Consider the following 20,655-nt stretch of genomic DNA (forward strand, 5'->3'; position numbering starts at 1 on the left):
GTGACATAACTTGTTTGCATGTACAACAAAGAGGGAACATTGGCTGAAAGGCACTTCAGGAGCAGCACACTCTCAGCATTTACTTCCTGGAAATATCTGGCCTGCAATATACATGATGTTCCCAGGCTATAAGAAACTATACATTTCATATAACTCCTGCAGTGCCTGTTTTACATTAGACACAGATTAAATTAATAGCAGTGTAATACAAGTTACTAATAAAAGTTCTGATATTAAGAATTTTTATATACAATTTTTCACATCCAAATGGAGCATTTATTGGAGGCTTATAAAGTACTTTACGTCATACTAGTTAAATACTTTGTTTCAGTGGTGATTTGATAATTTTATTCAAAAGCAGAGATAATTAAACTTGCTTATTATATGCAGTGCTCTTCTATGTCATCTTCAGTTTTTCTACAAAAAGGCAAAATTGCAATAATTTGCCCTCCCAAAAGACAAAAGACCATTAGCTTTACACTGTTTTATCATGAATGCCTTTGTATCAAAAGGGCATTAGGTCAGCTAACAGCTCAATTACCCCATGTGGACTTACTCCACAGTAGTTTTGTGACCATGTAATGCACAATGTAACATACTAACATTGTAAGTAAGGTTGAAAAAAGACTCATGCCAAGATTAACTTTTTTGAATCACAGTTGTGTTATTGTTCCTGATTACTATGGACAACTGACTTTTAATGAGATGAAATAAACTTTTCCTTTTAAACTTACTGGCTGGCTGCAGGAGTGCATGCTTTTCTTCTGACCTGATTACTATTGGCATACTTATTATCTAATGATGGAGGTGTTGGAGGCCCAGTTGTTTTGAGGCTTGGTCCCCTGTGGCATGTTCTTCTGCATTTCACTGTTTGGGTCATGTACAATGCAGATTGCAATGTGCGGGAAAAAAATATACAATTGGACATTTTTTTTGCACATTGCATTCTGCATTGTGTAATTTACCACAGGCTTCTGCTCTCCATTTTGGAATGAAGAGACCTGCAGCTAGCCCCTTGAATACAATGATGCCTGCTTTATTTTAATTTGTTCACCCAAATTTGTATTACTTTTAAAAGACTTGTATATACACTGCTGTTCTTTTAAGTGCTGCTATAACTATAACATACATTTCTGGTATTTCGCTATGTATTTACTGTGTTATATCAAACATTGATTTTGTGGCTTTATGTTTTGGTAACATCAACATGATTTGATTTGTCCATTGGCTTCTTGCTTCTTATTATAAGCTACAGTACTGGGGCATAGCCAGTAAAAAAAAAAGAGTAAGGGAACAAGACAGAGTAGGACCTGTGACGTGTGTCTAGAACAAGTGAACAAGACAAGGTTGGGGGAGTGAATTAGAAAAAGTGTAGTTAAGACAAATTGTGAGTTAAAATGGAGTCAAATGATTGTTTACTCACAATCATCTGGAAACCAATATTTGAAGTAAAGCTATTTCACCAGTTTGTCCAACTCAAAACTAACAACAACTTCAAATTGGTGTACATTGTCAAAATTTGTATGGAGAAATTTGGAACTCAAGATTTTTTAAAGTGGCATTCTGGAACAACAATACACTTTATTCAAGAGGTGGACTAAGGCTTTTGTAAATTTCTTTTAACTCTGATTGGAAGTTTTAACACTTTGGGGGCTATTTACTAAACTCCAAATGCCGGAAAATGTGTGTTTTTGTAGTATAAAATCGGAATTTTAAAAAACACATTTTTCGGAATTTATTATACACCGAGGATGGAAAAAGTCCGAATCTGAAAATCAGACATCACAAACCTGCTGAGGTTGCATATAAGTCAAAGGGAGAAGTCCCAAAGATTTTTTTATTTGCGCTGGGTTTCGTGCAATAATCCATATAATCCCAATTTTCGGGTGAAAATTCCAGATTTTTTTCCAGCAAACAACATTTTTGAGATAAATCCGGACATTGACAAATAACCGCCTTTGTGTCAAGTTGATTCAACAGGCAACAGACTCTCATTTACATATACTTTTGGGTGGCTACCAGCATTCATATACTGCAAGGAAATAAGATTAATATCTATTTGGCTTCCAAATAGAGTCACCTTCTTTAGTTAGGTTTTATGTTTAGTGTCAAAGTTATGAGCTGTGCAGAGTCTATATGCTGAATAGTGTACTTGGTTCTAGAGACTGGTGAAGCAGAGGCAAAGGAGTCAATTTGTATAAAGGAGTCCCTTAATGAACAAGGACGGTAGCAGTTCATAAAGTGCATAGTTCAGCAACCGGTGGTTTAAAGGACCAGTAACATCAAAAAATTTTTTAAAAAAAATCGTTAGTACACATCAAAAAAAAAAACACCACCACAAATTATAATTTAAAATCACAAAGCCTTTATTAAGAAATAATTACAGAAACTGCACTTCCTGTCCTGTACAGAAAGGGCGACCATCGATGCTGCTGGGCTCGATTTCTCCTCCCTGGCTACTCTACTGACAGCTTGTGAAGGAGCAAGATGGATGCCTCATGCCTGTGATGCGATGCAGTGACTGCTCGGGCCTCCTCCTCCTCCTCCTGCACTATAGATGAGATGCGCCCACCTGGACACTGGAGGAAGCGGTGGTAGTGGAGGCGGTGGAGGGAGCTGTAAATCAATGTTGGCAGCTCAGCCGCTTCTCATCATCAGTCACTGGCCAGGCCCCCTCCTCCTCCACCGCTCCCTGCCCTGGTCGCTCCTGCTCCGTTCCCTGCACATGAGTGATCTGCCTGCATTCCGTTTAGCTAACAGACCTACGTACGTGTGCCTTGTAGCTGGATGCTATACAGCTTTCCTTTTCCCCGCTCCGCTGCACCTCCTCTGCTCCTGCGCCCAGTGCTAATCCAGCGCACAGTACAGCTACAAGGCACACGTAGGTCTGTTAGCTAAACGGAATGCAGGCAGATACAAACGCTATCGAAACAATCACTCATGTGCAGGGAACAGAGCAGGAACGACCAGGGCAGGGAGCGGTGGAGGAGGAGGGGGCCTGGCCAGTGACTGATGATGAGAAGCGGCTGCCGCTGCCAACATTGATTTACAGCTCCCTCCACCGCCTCCACTACCACCGCTTCCTCCAGTGTCCAGGTGGGCGCTTCTCATCTATAGTGCAGGAGGAGGAGGGGGCCCGAGCAGTCACTGCATCGCATCGCAGGCATGAGGCATCCATCTTGCTCCTTCACACGCTGTCAGTAGAGTGGTCAGGGAGGAGAAATCGAGCCCAGCATCATCGATGGTCGCCCTTTCGCCGTTTCTGTACAGGACAGGAAGTGCAGTTTCTGTAAGTTATTTCTTAATAAAGGCTTTGTGATTTTAAATTATAATTTGTGGTGGTGTTTTTTTTTTGATGTGTACTAATGATTTTTTGTAAAAAATGTTTTGATGTTACTGGTCCTTTAAATACCAGGGGGCTAGGGATGCAGCTAGCCCTCTGCCTGCAGGGTAAAGGCCAGGGGATTGAGGCTCACTGAACATAACTCTGGCACAATCTAAACATCCATTTAGGTAAGGAGGATGGTACCAGCGCAGAGACAACACTATGTAGTCTAGAGTTATAGCATGGGCATGTCTATTTAGTCCTTTGGTACTCTAGGGCATCTGCATGCAGCTTTGGCTATGGCAACTCTCTCCATCATCTCTCATATAACTTGGACAACATTCACCTCTAGCTCTCTCCTGTCAGGTAACAATACAGTGAAAACTGTTCCTGTTAAGGCTCATGTCCCCTCCATCCAACTCTTTGACCTGGTGCCTGGGATGACCTACAGGGTGCGGGTTTACTCCCAGGAGCACCCCTCAGTCACAAGCCCCTATGTGACATTTGATACCAGCTCAGGTGAGAGATGTTCTGCTATTCCACGATAAGAGGAGAGCCTTAATCAGGAAAATGTACTGTTTGTACTGGATAAAAGCCTTATAAGACTAAGTAGTTATTGTTTTATTTTTCACATCTTGGAATCCATTGATAACATTTACATAATAAGAAAAATACTTTTCAGCCATCCATTGGTGTTGGAATATTATACACATTCTAGAATTGCAAGCTGTCTAGTGTTTTCTACGTGCTGTCTTTTTTGTACCTTTTTATTGTGAAAGCATTGCAATGGGAATGAATATCTTGAACTTTCACCTATATACAGCAAAAGTAAAAAAGTGTATAACAAAATAACTGTACCCTTAGTTAAATTATGGTACCACTTCTGATCTATATGTAAGATCTTCATAGATACTGATTTTTTTCTTTTAATTTACATGTTTGTTAGGATATGCAAAGTGATTTATTTTGTCTGTCTCTTTGTGTGGTATAAATGTTTTTCCCCTTTCTCTGTTGCTGGCGAGCAAACCTTTTTTTCTTCCTATGCAGACAAAGCAATAAACTATGCTCTCCACATTTTATCCAGCATTACAAGAATCAAAAATATTACTTACCAAGTGTAGCTGTTCCCATTTGGTATAATCTGAGCAAAACCTTAGCACTGGGTGTGTGCAGGATACACGCACTGAGCTTAATTAGCAATTGGTAAAAAAAAAATAGCATCTTTAGTATGACCTTTGTTTTTAAAGTGTCTTGTCTAGGATTATCGTGCAAGCCGCATATGGTAAGAGCTACTCCAGTTTTTGGTAGTGGTGATAAACCCAGACAAGACACTTTAAAAAACAAACGTCATACTAAAGATGTTATCTGTTTCTTGTGTCATAAAGTGGGACATTTAGCCAAAGACTGTTTGAACTGTAAAAGCTTTGGTTAATACAGGGAGTCAACAATCTTTAATATGGTCCAATTTGCAAGCTTCCCCAAATGTCACTAGTCAGTTACCTTTGAAATGTGTTCACGGGGACACAAAAATATACTCTAAGACAGTAATACCTGTGGAAATAGCTAATACACAGGTGCCATTATAAATGGGCACAGTACCTAACTTACCGTACCCTGTTATTTTGGGGCACAATACACCTGGTTTTAGTGATATATTGAGCAGGGACAGTAAAGTGTCTGCTGTGTTAACAAGGTCTCAAGTTAAAAGCCAGTCTACAGCTGAAAACTTGGGTGACATTTTTCCTTTTGAAAAAGATGTGTTTCAGGGTACTGGTAAAGGTCACCTTTCTAGAAGGGAAAAGAGGCTTGCCTGTCAAAATTAGAGGTCTCAAAATTCTTTTCTACAAGGGGAACCATTTAAATATCCTAAAGTGGGAGGTGGATATTTCTTCTAAGCAATTGCAAGATATCACCCATGGCCCACTGTTCATGAAGACGAATGAAGGGAGAAACAAACTTGAACATTTTCCTTGTTTCCAACCAAAAAAATGGTACATTATATTGTGTGTGTGTGAACACCCCCAGACTAAAGAACAAGTATGGCAATTAGTGGTACCTTCAGAGTACAGAGAGCCAATTATGAAATATACCATTTGCAGGCCATTTGGGTAGAAAGAAAATGGTAGCCAGAATATTAAATAGTTTATTTTGGCCAAAAATACAATCAGATGGGGCTAGGTTCTGTGAATCCTGTCCAGAATGTCAATATACTTCTCCAGGAGGAAAAAAATGTAAACTGGTTCCAGTTCCTGTGGTTGGTACTACATTTGAAAGAGTAGCCATGGATATTGTTGCTCCTTTGCAAAAAAGCAGTAAAGGAAACCAACATGTATAAGTTGTGAGTGATTATATGACTAGCTATCCAGAGGCTATTCCTTTGAGAAGTATCACTACCAGGAAAATTGCAGAAGAACTGATTAAACTGTTTAGCCACATGGGTATTCCTCAAACTATACTTACAGACCAAGGTTCAAATTTCCAGTCCAGTTTAATGAGACAGATAAAGCAGCTTCTAGGTATACAAGTGGTGAGAACCTCTCCATACCATCCACAAACCGATGGTCTGGTTGAGCATTTTAACCAAACTCTAAAAAAAATGCTTAGTAATACAGCAAAAGAAAAATTTTCATGCCAATTTATTAAAAAAAGTGGGTTGACAGATCATCTAGTGTGTGCACTATTCTCTTTAGCCAAACTCTCAATGGTTCAGGATTATCAGACCTAAAAAGGGGTACAGAACTGACATCTAAGAACACAGACTTAGATCTGTTGCTTAACACAAGGCAAAATTGTATGTAAACCCGGTCATGCTAATGTAGTTCAACACATTATTGACACTGGGGATGCAAAACCAATACATCAAAAACTCACAGGGTACCAGAGAAACTTAAACTGATAATTGAGGCAGAATTGGAAAATATGTTAGAGCTAGGTGTCATCAAACTATCTACTTGCCCATGGTGTTCTCCAATTGTCATTGTACCGAAAAAATATGGGGAAAAGCAGTTTTGCATAGATTTTAGAAAAATTAATCAAGTTTCAAAATTTGACTCTTATCCAATGCCTCTCATTTATGATATGAATAGCCAGCTGAGTGAAGCCCAATATATCTCTACATTTGACCTAACAAAAGATTACTGGCAGATTTCAATAAAATAATCTTTAATAAAGAATCCCACGAGAAAACTGCTTTCACTACACCCCAAGGGTTATTTCAGTTTACACATATGCCATTTGGGTTACACGGGGCACCAGCCACGTTTTAGTGGCTAATGGATATAGTGACAAAGCCACACAGTTCATACTGTGCTCTTATCTTGACAATGTCATCATATTTAGCTCATATTGGAAGTCTCATCTTGTCCATTTAGTCATTTGTGCCATTTCCAATGCTGGACTTACAATCAACCCAACCAAATGCTCTATAGCTCAAAAAGAAACCTCTTATCTAGGATATGTGATAGGTAATGGCAAAGTTAAAGGGAAACTTCAAAGGTAAAGGCAGTAAAAGAAGCCCCTGTTCATAAGACGAATAAAGAAGTTAGGTCTTTTTTAGGTCTGGCAGGTTATCACCGCCGTTTTATCTGTAATTTCAATTTTATCCAGCATTACAAGAATCAAAAATATTACTTACCAACTGTATCTGTTCCCATTTGGTATAATATGAGCAAAACCTTAGCACTGGGTGTCTGCAGGATGCATGTACTGAGCTTAATTAGCAATGGGTAAAAGCTGCAGCAGGTCACATGTAAACAGTGTTTTTCTTATATGCTGATGATGTGGTTTTGCCTGTGGGTTTTTTGTGAATAATACGATTGTAAACTCCTTTTATAGGGATATAGAAAGCAAAATGTATATTTATATAAATGTATTTTTTTTGTTAATAGTTTCAACTTATTTGTAGCTGAATGTGCCTTTAAGAGTATGGGCTGCTGGGAAAAGCAGACTTACATACTTAAGTAACATACAAAATGCTTTTTATGAAAATTCCTGATCTCAGAGCAAGCAGTCTGAGTATAGGGTGGCTGCCTGAAAAGAGGTAGTTACAAGGTACCCTGTTTTGTTGTTATATGGAGTTGGAACAGTGCTTTCTGAGAAAAGTTAGCAAATACTTTTCTTCTGTTTTTGTTCTTTTTGCTGGGGAAACAAATTTACCTTCCAACAACTGCCGGCTTCTGATCCTTGATGAATGCAAAGAGAACTCACATCCAATGAGGGTTGTTTTACCTGTTCACTGTGTCTGTATTTTTGTCCCAAATGGAAACTGTTTCGTTTTACTTACATTGGAACTTTTCCACTGAGATAATTCATGGCCTCACATTTTTACTTTCAGGTGCTCATGTGAAGAAAATACCATATTAGGCATTTTATTATTCAGTTGCTTTACTTATGGTATATAGCCTACAGACAATGTTTAACAGACAACTCTTCTATGTCATTACCTTACCAGTGTCTATATTGTGTTCCTATGTGTGTAGCTCTTATGTATTAAATATATGATAAATATTAACTAATTGCAATCTCTATGTATGCTATACTTATACAATCACATAGAGATGTCTTGAAGAGTTGGTTTTTCTAAAATTATAGGGCCCTTTTATATATAAAATAATAACCAAAACTTTACTCACTTCTGGCAGCTTACACAAAGAATCAAGTTGACATTGCTACACAAGGCTGGTTTATTGGGCTCATGTGTGCAGTTGCTCTGCTGGTGCTGATTTTGCTGATCGTATGTTTTATCAAAAGGAGCCGAGGAGGCAAGTACCCAGGTGAGCAGTATATCCTTAGAGCAATTTTGGTAAGTGCAAAGGTACCATAAAATATAGCAAGAGCAATATGCAGCAGGTGTTCATCGACTTTTTGGCCTTTTGAAATAATTTAGGCTATAATTTCATAGCCGACTTTAATCTTGGGTAATTTTTACTATTTCATTGATCATGTACAATTCTTGAGAATGACATTTGAATCCTGACTCCTGAGGCACCTTGGGTTGCTAGTGCAATAATATAAATAATTGCTATTTTTTTAATTAAACATATTTATTTCTTCAAAGTATTTAGAAACTTCACCTCTCCTCAACCTTGCATACCTGTAGGCCAGGCCAAAGGAATTGCATTAGAAAGCACAATTTGTATGTCAATGATACCAGACCATACTAGCAGATGCTACCATATATGCATAATACAAGGTTGTCAGATCCATTTTAAAATGTCAGACAAAAAAAGAATGCTGCACCTTGCATCATGTCAGAGTTGCAGATTGGTTTCACTTAAACAGCTGGCCGTATATGAGAAGCCTCATTATGGGCTTTGTATGTTTGACAGCCTGGCAAAGTTCAAGCCAACCCAAATTCATACTTAATCAACAGTTTATATCAAATTAAGTGGCATATTAAAGAATCTTACCAAACTGGTATTTACTGTATATGTAAGTAAATATTGCCATTTTACATCTCTTGCCTTAAACCAGCATTTCGTAATGGTCTCTGTGCTGCCTCAGAGATCACATGACCAGAAATACTAGAAAGTGTGGAAGCAAAAGACAGAACTCTGTCTGTTAATTGGTTCTGTGACCTAACATGTATGGTTTGTTTGTGTGCACCATGAATCCTAGGATCCCAGGGGGCATCCTAGGATTCACCGGATTTTATATATAAATTGTGTTATGCAATATATTTTTATAGAGCCCTTGATTGTTTGGGGGTATAGTTTTAAATATATGAAGCTTGGGCAAAGAGAATACCCCACTTTCTTTGATATGGCACACCTCTACTGATATAAACAATATGCTTTAATATGTCATTACTTTGGAATTAGGAATATTTGAAGAGAGAGGTCAAAGTTTTAAAATACTTGAATATCATTCTTAATGTGTCAGCAGGGAAAGCCTGACATTTTCTTTTAATCCTTTAATCCAAAATATGGATTTAGTACAAACTATATCTTCATCACCCACCCCCAAATAGAGTCCCTTTTCCTAGATCTCTGACATTCACAACACAACATGGCTGTCACCAAGGGACAGTGAGTTAGAATGGCTCAACAAATAACATAAAATAACAAATCGTAAAAAAATTAACCACACAGGTATAACCAACCTAGTCTAGTCTAGTGAACATCAAATTCATATCAACTTTAAATTGTGAACCCTGACCTACTTAAAATGTTTGCCTCTAACTGTATTGGAAAATGGAAAAAAAAATATCTTAAGTTTATCTGAATTTACATTTTTCAGTGAGAGAAAAAAAGGAGGTAGCATTGGGACCAGATGATAACAAAGATGGGGATGGCTCATTTGACTACAGGTAAGGAGAAGGAATACTTACAGAGGGGGGAGACACTGATTTAGTTATCAGATACAATTGTATTTTTACAGGGATGAGCAGAGCTTTTTCCATTTGTAAGCTTATCATTTACTTCTATTAGTGAGTTGAAATTGTACTCATTAAGCAAATGTTGATTATCACACAGCATATAAACTGTTCCTGTAACTTCTCAAAATGTACCTTTACAACCATTTTAACTTTGTCAGACACACACAGGCACATGTGTTTGATTATTTTTTTCATTTTCAATGTGTAATGGTTTCTGTGATTAGCAGAGCAGCTATTATATTTATATTCTTTCTTGAAAAAAAATGTAGCATAAAAATATTTATTACATGTGTGAAGTAGTCGATCCCAATTACATTGCATTATTTCTGCACTTTAAAGGGATACTGTCATGGGAAAAAATGTTTTCAAAATACCAGTAATCAGTTAATAGTGCTGCTCCAGCAGAATTCTGCACTGAAATCCGTTTCTCAAAAGAGCAAACATATTTTTTATATTTTGAAATCTGAAATGGGGCTAGACATATTGTCAGTTTCCCAGCTGCCCCAAGTCATGTGTCTTGTGCTCTGATAAACTTCAGTCTCTCTTTACTGCTGTACTGCAAGTTGGAGTGATATCACCCCCTTCCCACCAGCAGCCTAACAACCGAAGAATGGGAAGGTAACCAGATAGCAGCTCCCTAACACAAGATCACAGCTGCCTGGTAGATCTAAGAACAGTACTCAATAGAAAAATCCAGGTCCAGGTCTTGGAGTGAATTATTTGCAGTGTAAACAGTGCAATTTCGAAATAAAAAAATACATCATAAAAATCAGACAGAATCCCTTTAATGTTAAATATCAGGCAACCTTTACCAGTTCATCATCCATCTCCTATTTTGTCAACTACAGCTTATAGCACCAGATAAACTTAATACTTGAATTCCAGTTCCAAATAGCAATACAGTAGCTATTCAACAAACCCCAAGATAATGTCATGTTACGTATCCTGTTAAAGGGGTGGTTCACTTTTAAGTTAACTGTTAGTATGTTATAGAATGCATAATTCTAAGCAACATTTCAATTGGTCTTCATTATTTATTTATTTTATAGTTTTTTAATTATTTTTCTTCACACTTCACTTTTCCAGTTTTCAAAAGGGGGATCACTGACCCCATTTAAAAACAAATGCTCTGTAAAGACTATGCATTTATTGTCCGTGATACTTTTTATTGCTCACCTTTCTATTCAGGGTTCTCCTATTCATATTCCAGTCTCTTATTCAAATCACTGCATGATTGCTTGGGTATTTAAGACCCTAGCAACCAGAATGCTAAAATTGCAAACTGGAGAGCTGCTAAATAACTCAAAAATGCAAATGATAAAAAATGAAAACCAATTTCAAATTGTCCTAGAATAGCCCTCTCTACATACAACAAATGGTTAACTCAAAGGTGCGGAACCCCTTCAAAGTTACCTGCATATTAATTTATCTCATTGCAAGCATGGTATCATGGTTTCTCTTTTGCTCCTTTCCTTGCATCTCCTTCTCCATAATGACCCTGTCTCTTCATGTCTTCCCTCCCCACAAATTTCCCATTTACCTCTCTTCCCCTGAAGGTTTTTTGGAAGGTAGGAAGAAGTTTTTTGTTTTTAGGGGATTTAAGCCTCATTTTTTTTAACCAATGCTTACAAAACTTACACCATACTAACCGCTGTATATCTATGAATTAAAAAAAAAACAATTGTCTATTCAATTATGTATCACTATAGGCAGTAATTGGATGGCTAATGATAGGCAGTTATAGGAACACAAAGAATAAATTCAGGTGGCATTTTTCTTAAGAATAATAAGTGTTTAAATCACATTGGTAGATGTACTACTGAGACATATGATATAAAGTATGCATATACAGAAAGTGCAGTGTGTGTGTTTGAGATGCCCTTTATAAAAAGCTGACATGTAGCATTTGCTTTAGGAACATTACACAGTTAAGTTTACTACAGATTTTTGTCTGGACCAGAAACCTATGGCTTGGCAGTAATTGCTACATCTGAAAGCACCATCTAGAGGAGTGATGATAAATGTTGTAGTTCGGTGTCCCTGCAAAACAACAGACATAAAGCTCAAAAGGACTGCTCAGACTATTTGCAATCTTGTGATTGCAGTCGCACAAACTACTGCATAGCAAATACGATCCAATTGTTCTCATCTAAATTGCTCTTGTGGCTTTCTGTTGATGTTGGGTGTTATTTTGAGTATGAGATTTTCTTAATTAGACGTTTATATTACTCTGACAATTTATATTTTGTGCATGGGAGATTTTAAGAATTGTTTTGTTAAACTGATTGAAAGGAGCCTTAGTGCTGTATAACTAGTTGCAAGCATATCTCGTCTAGATAAGAACTGCTTAACAAAAGATTTAATTACCAAAAACGGAACCACAAAGCATAAGTGTACAGGTTGTATATTATGATTTGGGTTTCTGTACCAGCTCAAGGCAACCACAGCCCTTTAGCAGTGAAGATATGTGCCTCTGAAGATGCCCCAGAAGCCCCCTCTTCTTCTTTTCTGCTGATTCACTGCACATGCTCTGTGCTGCTGTCACTTACTGAGCTTAGGGGCCAACCAAAAATATACACTACGCATAAACTATAAACACCACAAAATAAGACTGATTAGTAATTAATACAGATAATTGCTACATGGCAGCACAACTAGCATAAGAATTTAATCATCAGCCCCTGCAGCATCATCTGATATTACAGGCCAACCTAATTTTCTGCTTGATGATTTGTGACAACCCCTAAGCTTAGCTTTCCAACAGCTGCTCCGAGCCCACTAGAATGTGAGTGTTGTAGACACTTTCTAAGATGGCGACCCTCTGTGACAAGCTTGATGTCCTGGATCATTGCTGCTATTGGAAAGCTGAAACTTTAGGCTGTTGCAATAAGTTCAGTATATAAAGTATGGCATTTTTAGCCATATTCATTTTCAGCATTTAGTTCTCCTTTAAATAGCCCCCTGATTTGGCTATTGCCTACAGCTAGATCAGGAGTGTGATTACCAGGGAATGATATCATTCAGTAGGCTCAACTACTATGTCTCAAGCAGGAGGAGTAGTGGCCAGTAAACATAAGGTCCATTATAGGTATAAGGGATCTATAGATATTTATTAAGATTATACCCAAAGTTAAACATTCTTGTAAAATATAAGCATAACTGCTTTTCAATTCCAGTTTCCTCTTTTCAATTCCAGTTTCCGCTTAACTGCCCTAAAGCCCTCAGTGTGTGGAATGCACATATAAAGTGACAATATATCACATGTAAACCACCAGTAAGATTCCCTCCACTCGATATCTTCAACCATATTTAATAGATCCATGGTATACAAAAAATATATAATTTCATATATACATAATCTGTATTAACTTACTACACTATATCGTTTTTGTACTTTTCCTTGTAGCTACTATATTACTTCTATATCAGATTTGGGATTTCTGCATAGACAGGATGATTAGGAAGTTTGGGAAGATTGTTTTATCGTTGAATATTTGTTTGAATGATATATAAACCAGGGTGTTCCTGAGAGAAAGGTGTGAAGGTGCAATGGTGTGGTTACCCATAGTATAGTCAGCTCTGTGCTTTCAAATCCTAAATTAGAACCTAACTGCTTTCTCTGAACAACTCCACTTGTGCTATTTAGCATTTATGTCTACCATCATGACTGCATGGAATGAAAATTACAGTACATTCAAAAAAACATTTAGTCTCCATAAAAGTCAAAGCAGTGATGGTCCGTATTCAAAATTTCTGAAACCCTGCAGGTGGCCTATAATTATTCGAAAAAGGCCCCAACATTATATTTTATATCTCAAACTTGACTTCATTTTTAGGTAATGTGGACATGTGAAATATATTACATTTTGCCTGTGTATAATACAATTTATTACTTTAAATCAGGGGTGTCCAAACTTTTTGCAGCGAGGGCCAGATTTAGTGAGGTGAAAATGTGTGAGGGCTGACCATTCAGCCTGACATCTATTCCAAGGTAACTAGCTTGCGATCAGGATAATTTACTCCTGTAGATGGACGCTTACACAGCGTTTATGAGGTGGAGAAGTGGAGTCTGTTTGGACTTATTCTCCGAGCCTCATTTAAATTGCGTAGCCGTAGCAGTAATATTTGATCACACGATTAGTGAAATGATTTCAAAAAGAAAAATTGAACACCTGTGATATATCTCTAAACTGTTTTCTAGACCTATACAGGGGTCTGACTTGGTCAGTGTATGCAATTAATTAGAAGAAAAAGATAAAAGTATCCTGTATATTCCTAGATTAATAATTATAAAGCCCTAAGATTACACTTAACTTGTGAAATCAATTCATTAACTTGCAACCCTTCAAATCAATTTTAAACTAATTATTCTATAATGAACGCCAAATCAATATAAACAAAAATATAAAAAGTGCAAGTGCATCAAAAACAAAGAGATCTCCTTGTTTTTGAAGCACTTGCACTTTTTATTTACTAAGGAATCACTTTCTCTTAATTAGTTTTTAATAACTTTCAAGGAATACAATGGTGAATTAATCAATGGAGATAATAATTCATTACTAGGCACTTAGCACTTTATTATTTATTGAATTATCATATAATTTATGTAATAGAATTGATTTTGTTAATATTGATTTGGCTTCATTATAGAATAATTAATTTAAAATTATTTGAAGGGTTACAAGTGGTGCATCACTATGTGCCAATGTGCTAACACCTTCAGCACACAGGCAACAGTATAGACCAAGTGGCAGATCATTTCACTAATGTGCCCAAATATTACTGCTACGGCTACGCGATTCCTGATTGCACTGTGCTGGGGAGCCACATTATTATTAATTTCATGATAGAGGCTGAGGGCCGGTATAAATTTGGAAACGGGCCGTAATTGGCCCGCGGGCCTGATTTTGGACATGCCTGCTTTAAATCATTAAGTCAGACAAAAGCTTCTAGCAGCTGGGAATAACAAATGTGTTTAGATGTAAGCAGGCAGGTTTGATTTCACATGAAAAAATTTTTTTACAAACATAGGGGAGGATAAGATTGGGCCTCAAAATAGTGAGGAGCACATGGCTAAAAGGAAACATTATCTTTTTCTGTTAAAAAGGGTCCCAGCTTTAGATTTAATTTTTAGATTCAACTCTCCTCAATTTAGCTCAACATAATTAATCCCAACTGTGAATACTATAAATAATGGTTGGCTCTAGTTGGCCATTTTTTGAAAATGTAATTTTTCAACCCACCAAATCTGTGACTGTATGGTTCATTACAGTTACACAGTTAAGTTGGTTTGAAAAGAGACCAAAGTCCATGAAGTTCAACCCCTCCAAATGAAACCTAGCTCACATACTTACACACACCCATTGAATCTCTATATACTAATATCTATATTAATTGTATATTTTAGTATCACTTTAGCCTTGGATATTATGCTTGTCCAAGAAATCATCCAATCCCCTCTTGAAGGCGTTAACAGAATTGGCCATTACAACATCATCCAACCTCACTGTCCTCACTGTAAAGAACCAACTATGTTGCTGCAAATGAGGAACAAAAGATAATCACTTGTGCTAACTGCTCGAATGGAACAATTGCAACGCTGCCATGTTACATATAATAACATATGATATTCATCCATTCTGCCCATACACCCTTACCAGTACTTCAGGGGAATATCCATACTTGTATATGAGCAGGTTATGTTTTTTGTAGTGGGTTGTCCCCGATTTTAAGAGCACCATCTAAAAGTAATTCGAAACTTCCTAGATATTGGGTTTCCGAATAAGAGATTCTATACCTGTACAATGTTTAAATAAAAATTTAAGCTATTCTCACCTTTAAGAAATCATCCCTAACATTACAGGTTATCTTAACATGTATGTTTCTAAACATGCTCAGGCAAGTTTTAAAGGGGATTGCGAAAATTAAAATGTAATATAAGCTTCATCATACTGAAATAAGAAACGTTGTAAATACAATCGATTAAAAATTCTGTACCATTTCTGAACTTAATTATTTCAGAAACGATGCAGAATATTTAATTGATTGTATTTCTTATTTCAGTATGATAAAGCTTATATTACATCTTCATTTTCGCGATAGTTCCCCTTTAAGTATTAAGCCATTGAAATCTGTGATGACAGAACCAAGATTGTGGGTCAGAGTTGTTTTTATCATCTGACTCTTTAGACTACGGGCATCCATTTTCTGTAACAGCAATAACACTAAACTCTCTACATTTGCTAGTTGCCTCCAAGTGAGTAAAGGTTTTAAGTTTTCCATAAGAGTTTTTAAGTGAAGTGATACTTATTGGCTGCTTAGACGGCTAAGGCATTAATACATTTATCTAACAATTAAAAACAATTTTACCGTTTAATGTAACACTTATACTTGTGCTTGAAAAATATGCTAACATTTTTAATAAGCAGGGCTAAAATACAATTGCATCTGTATATAAAAGAGTATATTCTCATACAAACCATTAAGTTAAGATTGAATAGAAACAATACTTCTTTTAATTTGCTGCTTTTCTGGGGTAAGATTCTCACTTGGAGTCATTTAAACACAAAGCAATTGTGTTTTTTGTGAAAACAAATTATTTTTTACTTATTATGTCCCACCCATCTCTCTGTGCACACAATTTAAAATGTACCCCTAAAAGATATTTTTTTGCATGCACAGCCAAAAAAATGTACTTAGAACATTGTCCACCCATTGTCCTATGAAAAATAGCATATAAGGGCATATGTGGTAAAGGCGTTCTAGCTATACAAAGCCTAATTCACTTATACACAGACTTTTGGAGTAATTTTGGGAACATTTTTCAGCATTGCCCTTTTACTCTGAAAACAATATTTTATACAGTAGAAATTAACTTTTCAAGTATGAAAACATTACTCTACATGAGTGTAATCTTTTATATGAGAACAGTTAAGTGCGCCCTTCATATTACTGACTTGTAATTTTGCTTGCTCTTATAGTGATGAGGACAACAAGCCCCTGCAAGGTAGTCAAACTTCGCTGGATGGAACTATAAAGCAACAGGAGAGTGATGACAGCCTTGTGGATTATGGAGAAGGGGGAGAGGGGCAGTTTAATGAGGATGGGTCATTTATAGGGCAGTATACAGTGAAAAAGGACAAAGATGAAACAGAGGGAAATGAAAGTTCAGAGGCCACATCTCCTGTAAATGCTATCTATTCCCTGGCATAGAACAATGCCAGTTGCTATACATACTTTGCTATAACAGCCTCAGTTTCTAATGTTCTCCAAATATTTAAAGAAGTGTTTTTGCTCATGTAGGCGCACAGGCACACATTGTACAAGTCCAAATGGGATCTATACATTCAAGCATCAACTTTCTGAGACCTACATTTATCTTCTTCAGTCATTGAAACGAGATGGCTCTCTAAAGTCACAGAAGCTACATATCTGCTGCCTCTCTTAACTTTTTGGCAACAAGCAATGTTAATAACCCTTGAAATGCATTTTCTTGAACCTTGTGTTGCGATGCAAATAATGGTAATTCTAATGGCCCTCATCAGGAGTGTAAGAAGGAGACACAATAAATTGTTGCTATGTTTAATTTCACTAAAGGATTGAACATGACATAACTCCGTAGTAAAGATATCTATTGCTTCTTTCAATCTCAGAACTTGCCTCATTTGAAAGTTACTTTTAATTACTAATTGAAGGGAAAAGGGTCTCTCAGTTAAGTGAGGGGTATTTAAGTGTAACATATGATTTCTTTGTGTATACCCCTTCTTGATTGAACAGGTTTTTGCCTATGATTTTAGTGTCTAATGTAATTTCCCTTCATGGAGGTGGTTGTAGTACCTGATTATTTTTTCTTACCTTAATATAAGCCTTTATCTTTTTATGCTTCGTGGTGTTCTCTATTTAAAAATAAGTGACTATTAAAGGCAATAATGTAAATCAATGCCACTTATTTAAAAGGCCAAGGATTGAAGACAGGCCAATTGTAATTGAAGAAAGTGTTAAAAGACTGCACCTGCCTGTGGGTAGGTCAGCATGTACTGGGTTAGGTCAGCATGTACCCAAGATCTTCACTCCCTTAGATCACTATACACTGCACTTGTGCCTACCCCTTGCACACTGTGCCTCCACCAGATCTGAGATGTTAAGGGCCTTACTACTATGACACAGTACACACAGAGTTTCATCTATCACTTCTACTGTGTACCAGGTGAATAATATGCAGGGAATTGGTGTACAAAGGAAATGCTGTCCTTGCATGCTGTCCCTAAATTCACATTCAGTTGCAGCTCTTTATACTGGTGACACAAAGAATTGCATCAGCGCAATGCCTTGTATGTTGCTCCTGCTGCTTTTTTGTTATAGATATCTATTTTCAACCACTCCCTCACAGTATCAGGTAACCATGAGGTGGTCCCTTTTCCTATAAAATAAAGAAAAAAAGGGAAAGTTAGTCCTTATTTTTTTTTCTCCTTGCAGATTTTTTCAAAGCTCCTCAATTGCTAACCAAATGTGAAATAGAAGGAATCAGCTATTATAAACGAGTGATATATTGTAAAGATCAGTTATGTGAAACACCCCACAAAGAGCCACAGTTCATGAGATAAGTGTTTATAAAATTCATGCAAATGTTTCAAAATGTGCTGCATATTCAGAAACAACTTTTGGAGGAAATTATTTTCATCACTCTATAGCAGGGAATGACAACTTACCATTATGGACTTTAAAAATAGTGTAAAACCATTTTATTTAAATATATAAAATCCAAGAATTGCACTTACTAGTATTTAAAAATGCTTATTGGTCACTTATCCGTTGTGTTCTTCTTGTGGTGCTATTGGAAAACCCTTGGGGCAAATTTACTTAACACCGAAATTGCGCCAGCGACGGCTTTGCTGACATCGAAATACTTTGCCAGGTGTAGATTCGCCAGGACAACGCTAATTCACGAAAATCTGAAGTTGCGTCCAGGGTACCAAACGCTTGCGAAGTTGTGCTTGCGAGAATACGATAAGCAGTTTGAAGTTAAGCTAGCAATGCCTAATTAGCATACGGCGTGAAGTTAAAGTACAATGGACGTATTTGTTGCAGAAACTACATTACACTACACAAGGCCAGGGAACCTTAATAAAAGAAAATAGAGGTGTTGCCCTACACATGAGCCCAGTGTATAGTTTGTGCCATATGTTAGGAAATGTAGGGGAAAGAGTGTACCCCAAAACAATTTACGATCTTTTTCAGCCTACCACCCTGTAAAAAGTAAAAGACACCAGCATTTTTTGGGACTTAGAAAAATGTTCAACTTTTTTTTTAAGGAACTTCTATCTACTCTATTGCACTTTGCCTGGTCTGAGGTGGAGAAAGCAAGTGTGGCGCAAGAGGTAACGTTCAGTAAAATCTGCATCTTAGTGAATTTGCGTGGTTAGGTCCATTCGAGGGAAAATTCATCTGGCGTTAGAGTGCGAAGTAGCACTAGCGAACAGTTGTGGTGCTCTTTCCAGGGCTGGATTTACATAGCAGGCTCCCCAAGGCCTGATGCCATTCATGGCCCCGTCTCCTCCCCTTTCTTTGTCATACGCGCAAAATTTCAGTATCAGGTTCAGAGTACTGGCGATTGGTGCATAGGAAATCTTAAAAACTGTTGTATCTTCTGCAAATCCCCAGTGGATAAGTGATTAATAAAGTACTATTCAATACTTTCAAGTAAACGCAATACTTGTATTTTTATACAAAAGAGCTACATATGGTGCATGTGATACACATTTTCAAAGCCTTAAGTTTGTAAGTAGCCATTCCTGCTATAGAGTGGTGAAAAGGATTTCCCCCCAAAATTGTTTCTGAATATACAGCACGACGGTCCTTATTTCTAGTCCCTTTGTGCAACTAACAATCTATGCAGAAAAGATGTCTGTTCTGTCCTGTGTCCTTTCTGCTTACAACATAATTCTGACCATGTTTTTTTTTCTTATTTATTTGAGGGTGTTGTGACAGGTAAATTAATTTTAACCATTATGAGATATATGTATACACACACACTTTTTTTTCTTTTTGCGTGTACAAAGGTAAGGCAGTTGGTGCTACTTCTGTTTCTGTTAAGTGAACAAGGCAGCCTAGGTTTTTAAATGGAAAGTGCTGCTAGTTTACATATGAGGTTTCTGCTGATATCTATGCATGCTAGAATAAAATGATGTGCCTGCGCATGAGTAGGGCATATCATTGTAGCATGATAGTTAACAGTGTATATATACAGTATATATTTGGAAGGAAGGCATTGCAGCTGCCTTGCTGTAACTGAGCTTTTTATAAATAACATTCTATAAGATGGTGTTGTGTGTGTGTATTTGTGAAGCTGGCATTACTGGTGAAATTGGCTGTGATATATGTCCATTACAAGAGGGAAGCTGACACTGCTGTTGTTAGCTGTCTGTATGAAACACAAGTGTTGTGTGTTATCAATGTGCAAGGAGCAGGCTAGCACATGCACTGCCTTTGCTGTTAATAAATATCAGGTTTGGCAGAGTGTGCATATTAAAGGGGAAAGCAGGCTTTGCCTTGGTTGTTATGCTCCAAGTATGGTTCCAAGGCTTTGCCGTATCTGGCCTTAAGCAATCACCAAACAGTACCATAAATACTTTGCCTTGTCTCTCCTTTTTGCACTAAAAATTCCATCACACCATTTTAACTTGTAAATATTAACTTATTCATGTAAAAATTCCACACAGAGAAATGCTAATATATTTATATTCCCTAGAGTTTGCATAATAACTTGCCAGAGATTTGCAGGTGGGAGGGAAATTTCCTTGACAATGCAAATCCTACTGGAGCCTGTAATATACATGGTTCAAACCGAATCACTTATGTCAGCTTGTACCTGTCCTTTGAAAAAACATACAGTAGAACCCCCATTTTACATCCCCCGATTTTAAGTTTTCCCTCATTTTACATTGTGAAAACGAAA

The 20,655-nt window shown here is 37.1% G+C and overlaps 1 protein-coding gene across 19 annotated transcripts in view; it reads left to right on the top strand.

Annotated features, from left to right (window-relative positions):
* The window catches only part of nfasc.S (neurofascin S homeolog), a 157,025-nt gene extending 139,022 nt beyond the window's left edge, over window positions 1-18,003 (top strand). For 6 of the 19 annotated variants that reach the window (XM_041583803.1, XM_041583800.1, XM_041583804.1 and 3 more), the window contains 5 exons: window positions 3,692-3,844; window positions 7,966-8,097; window positions 9,563-9,632; window positions 11,258-11,269; window positions 16,682-18,003. In XM_041583803.1, the coding sequence (XP_041439737.1) occupies window positions 3,692-3,844; window positions 7,966-8,097; window positions 9,563-9,632; window positions 11,258-11,269; window positions 16,682-16,913 (599 nt within the window). In that variant the 3' untranslated portion in view covers window positions 16,914-18,003. Of the gene's footprint in view, window positions 1-3,691; window positions 3,845-7,965; window positions 8,098-9,562; window positions 9,633-11,257; window positions 11,270-16,681 lie in introns of those variants that run through there. The other 13 variants (XM_041583810.1, XM_041583809.1, XM_041583813.1 and 10 more) reach the window with 4 other exon arrangements.
* The last annotated feature ends 2,652 nt before the right edge of the window (window positions 18,004-20,655 follow it).

Source organism: Xenopus laevis, chromosome 2S (assembly GCF_017654675.1).
Source record: "Xenopus laevis strain J_2021 chromosome 2S, Xenopus_laevis_v10.1, whole genome shotgun sequence".
NCBI lineage: Eukaryota > Metazoa > Chordata > Amphibia > Anura > Pipidae > Xenopus > Xenopus laevis.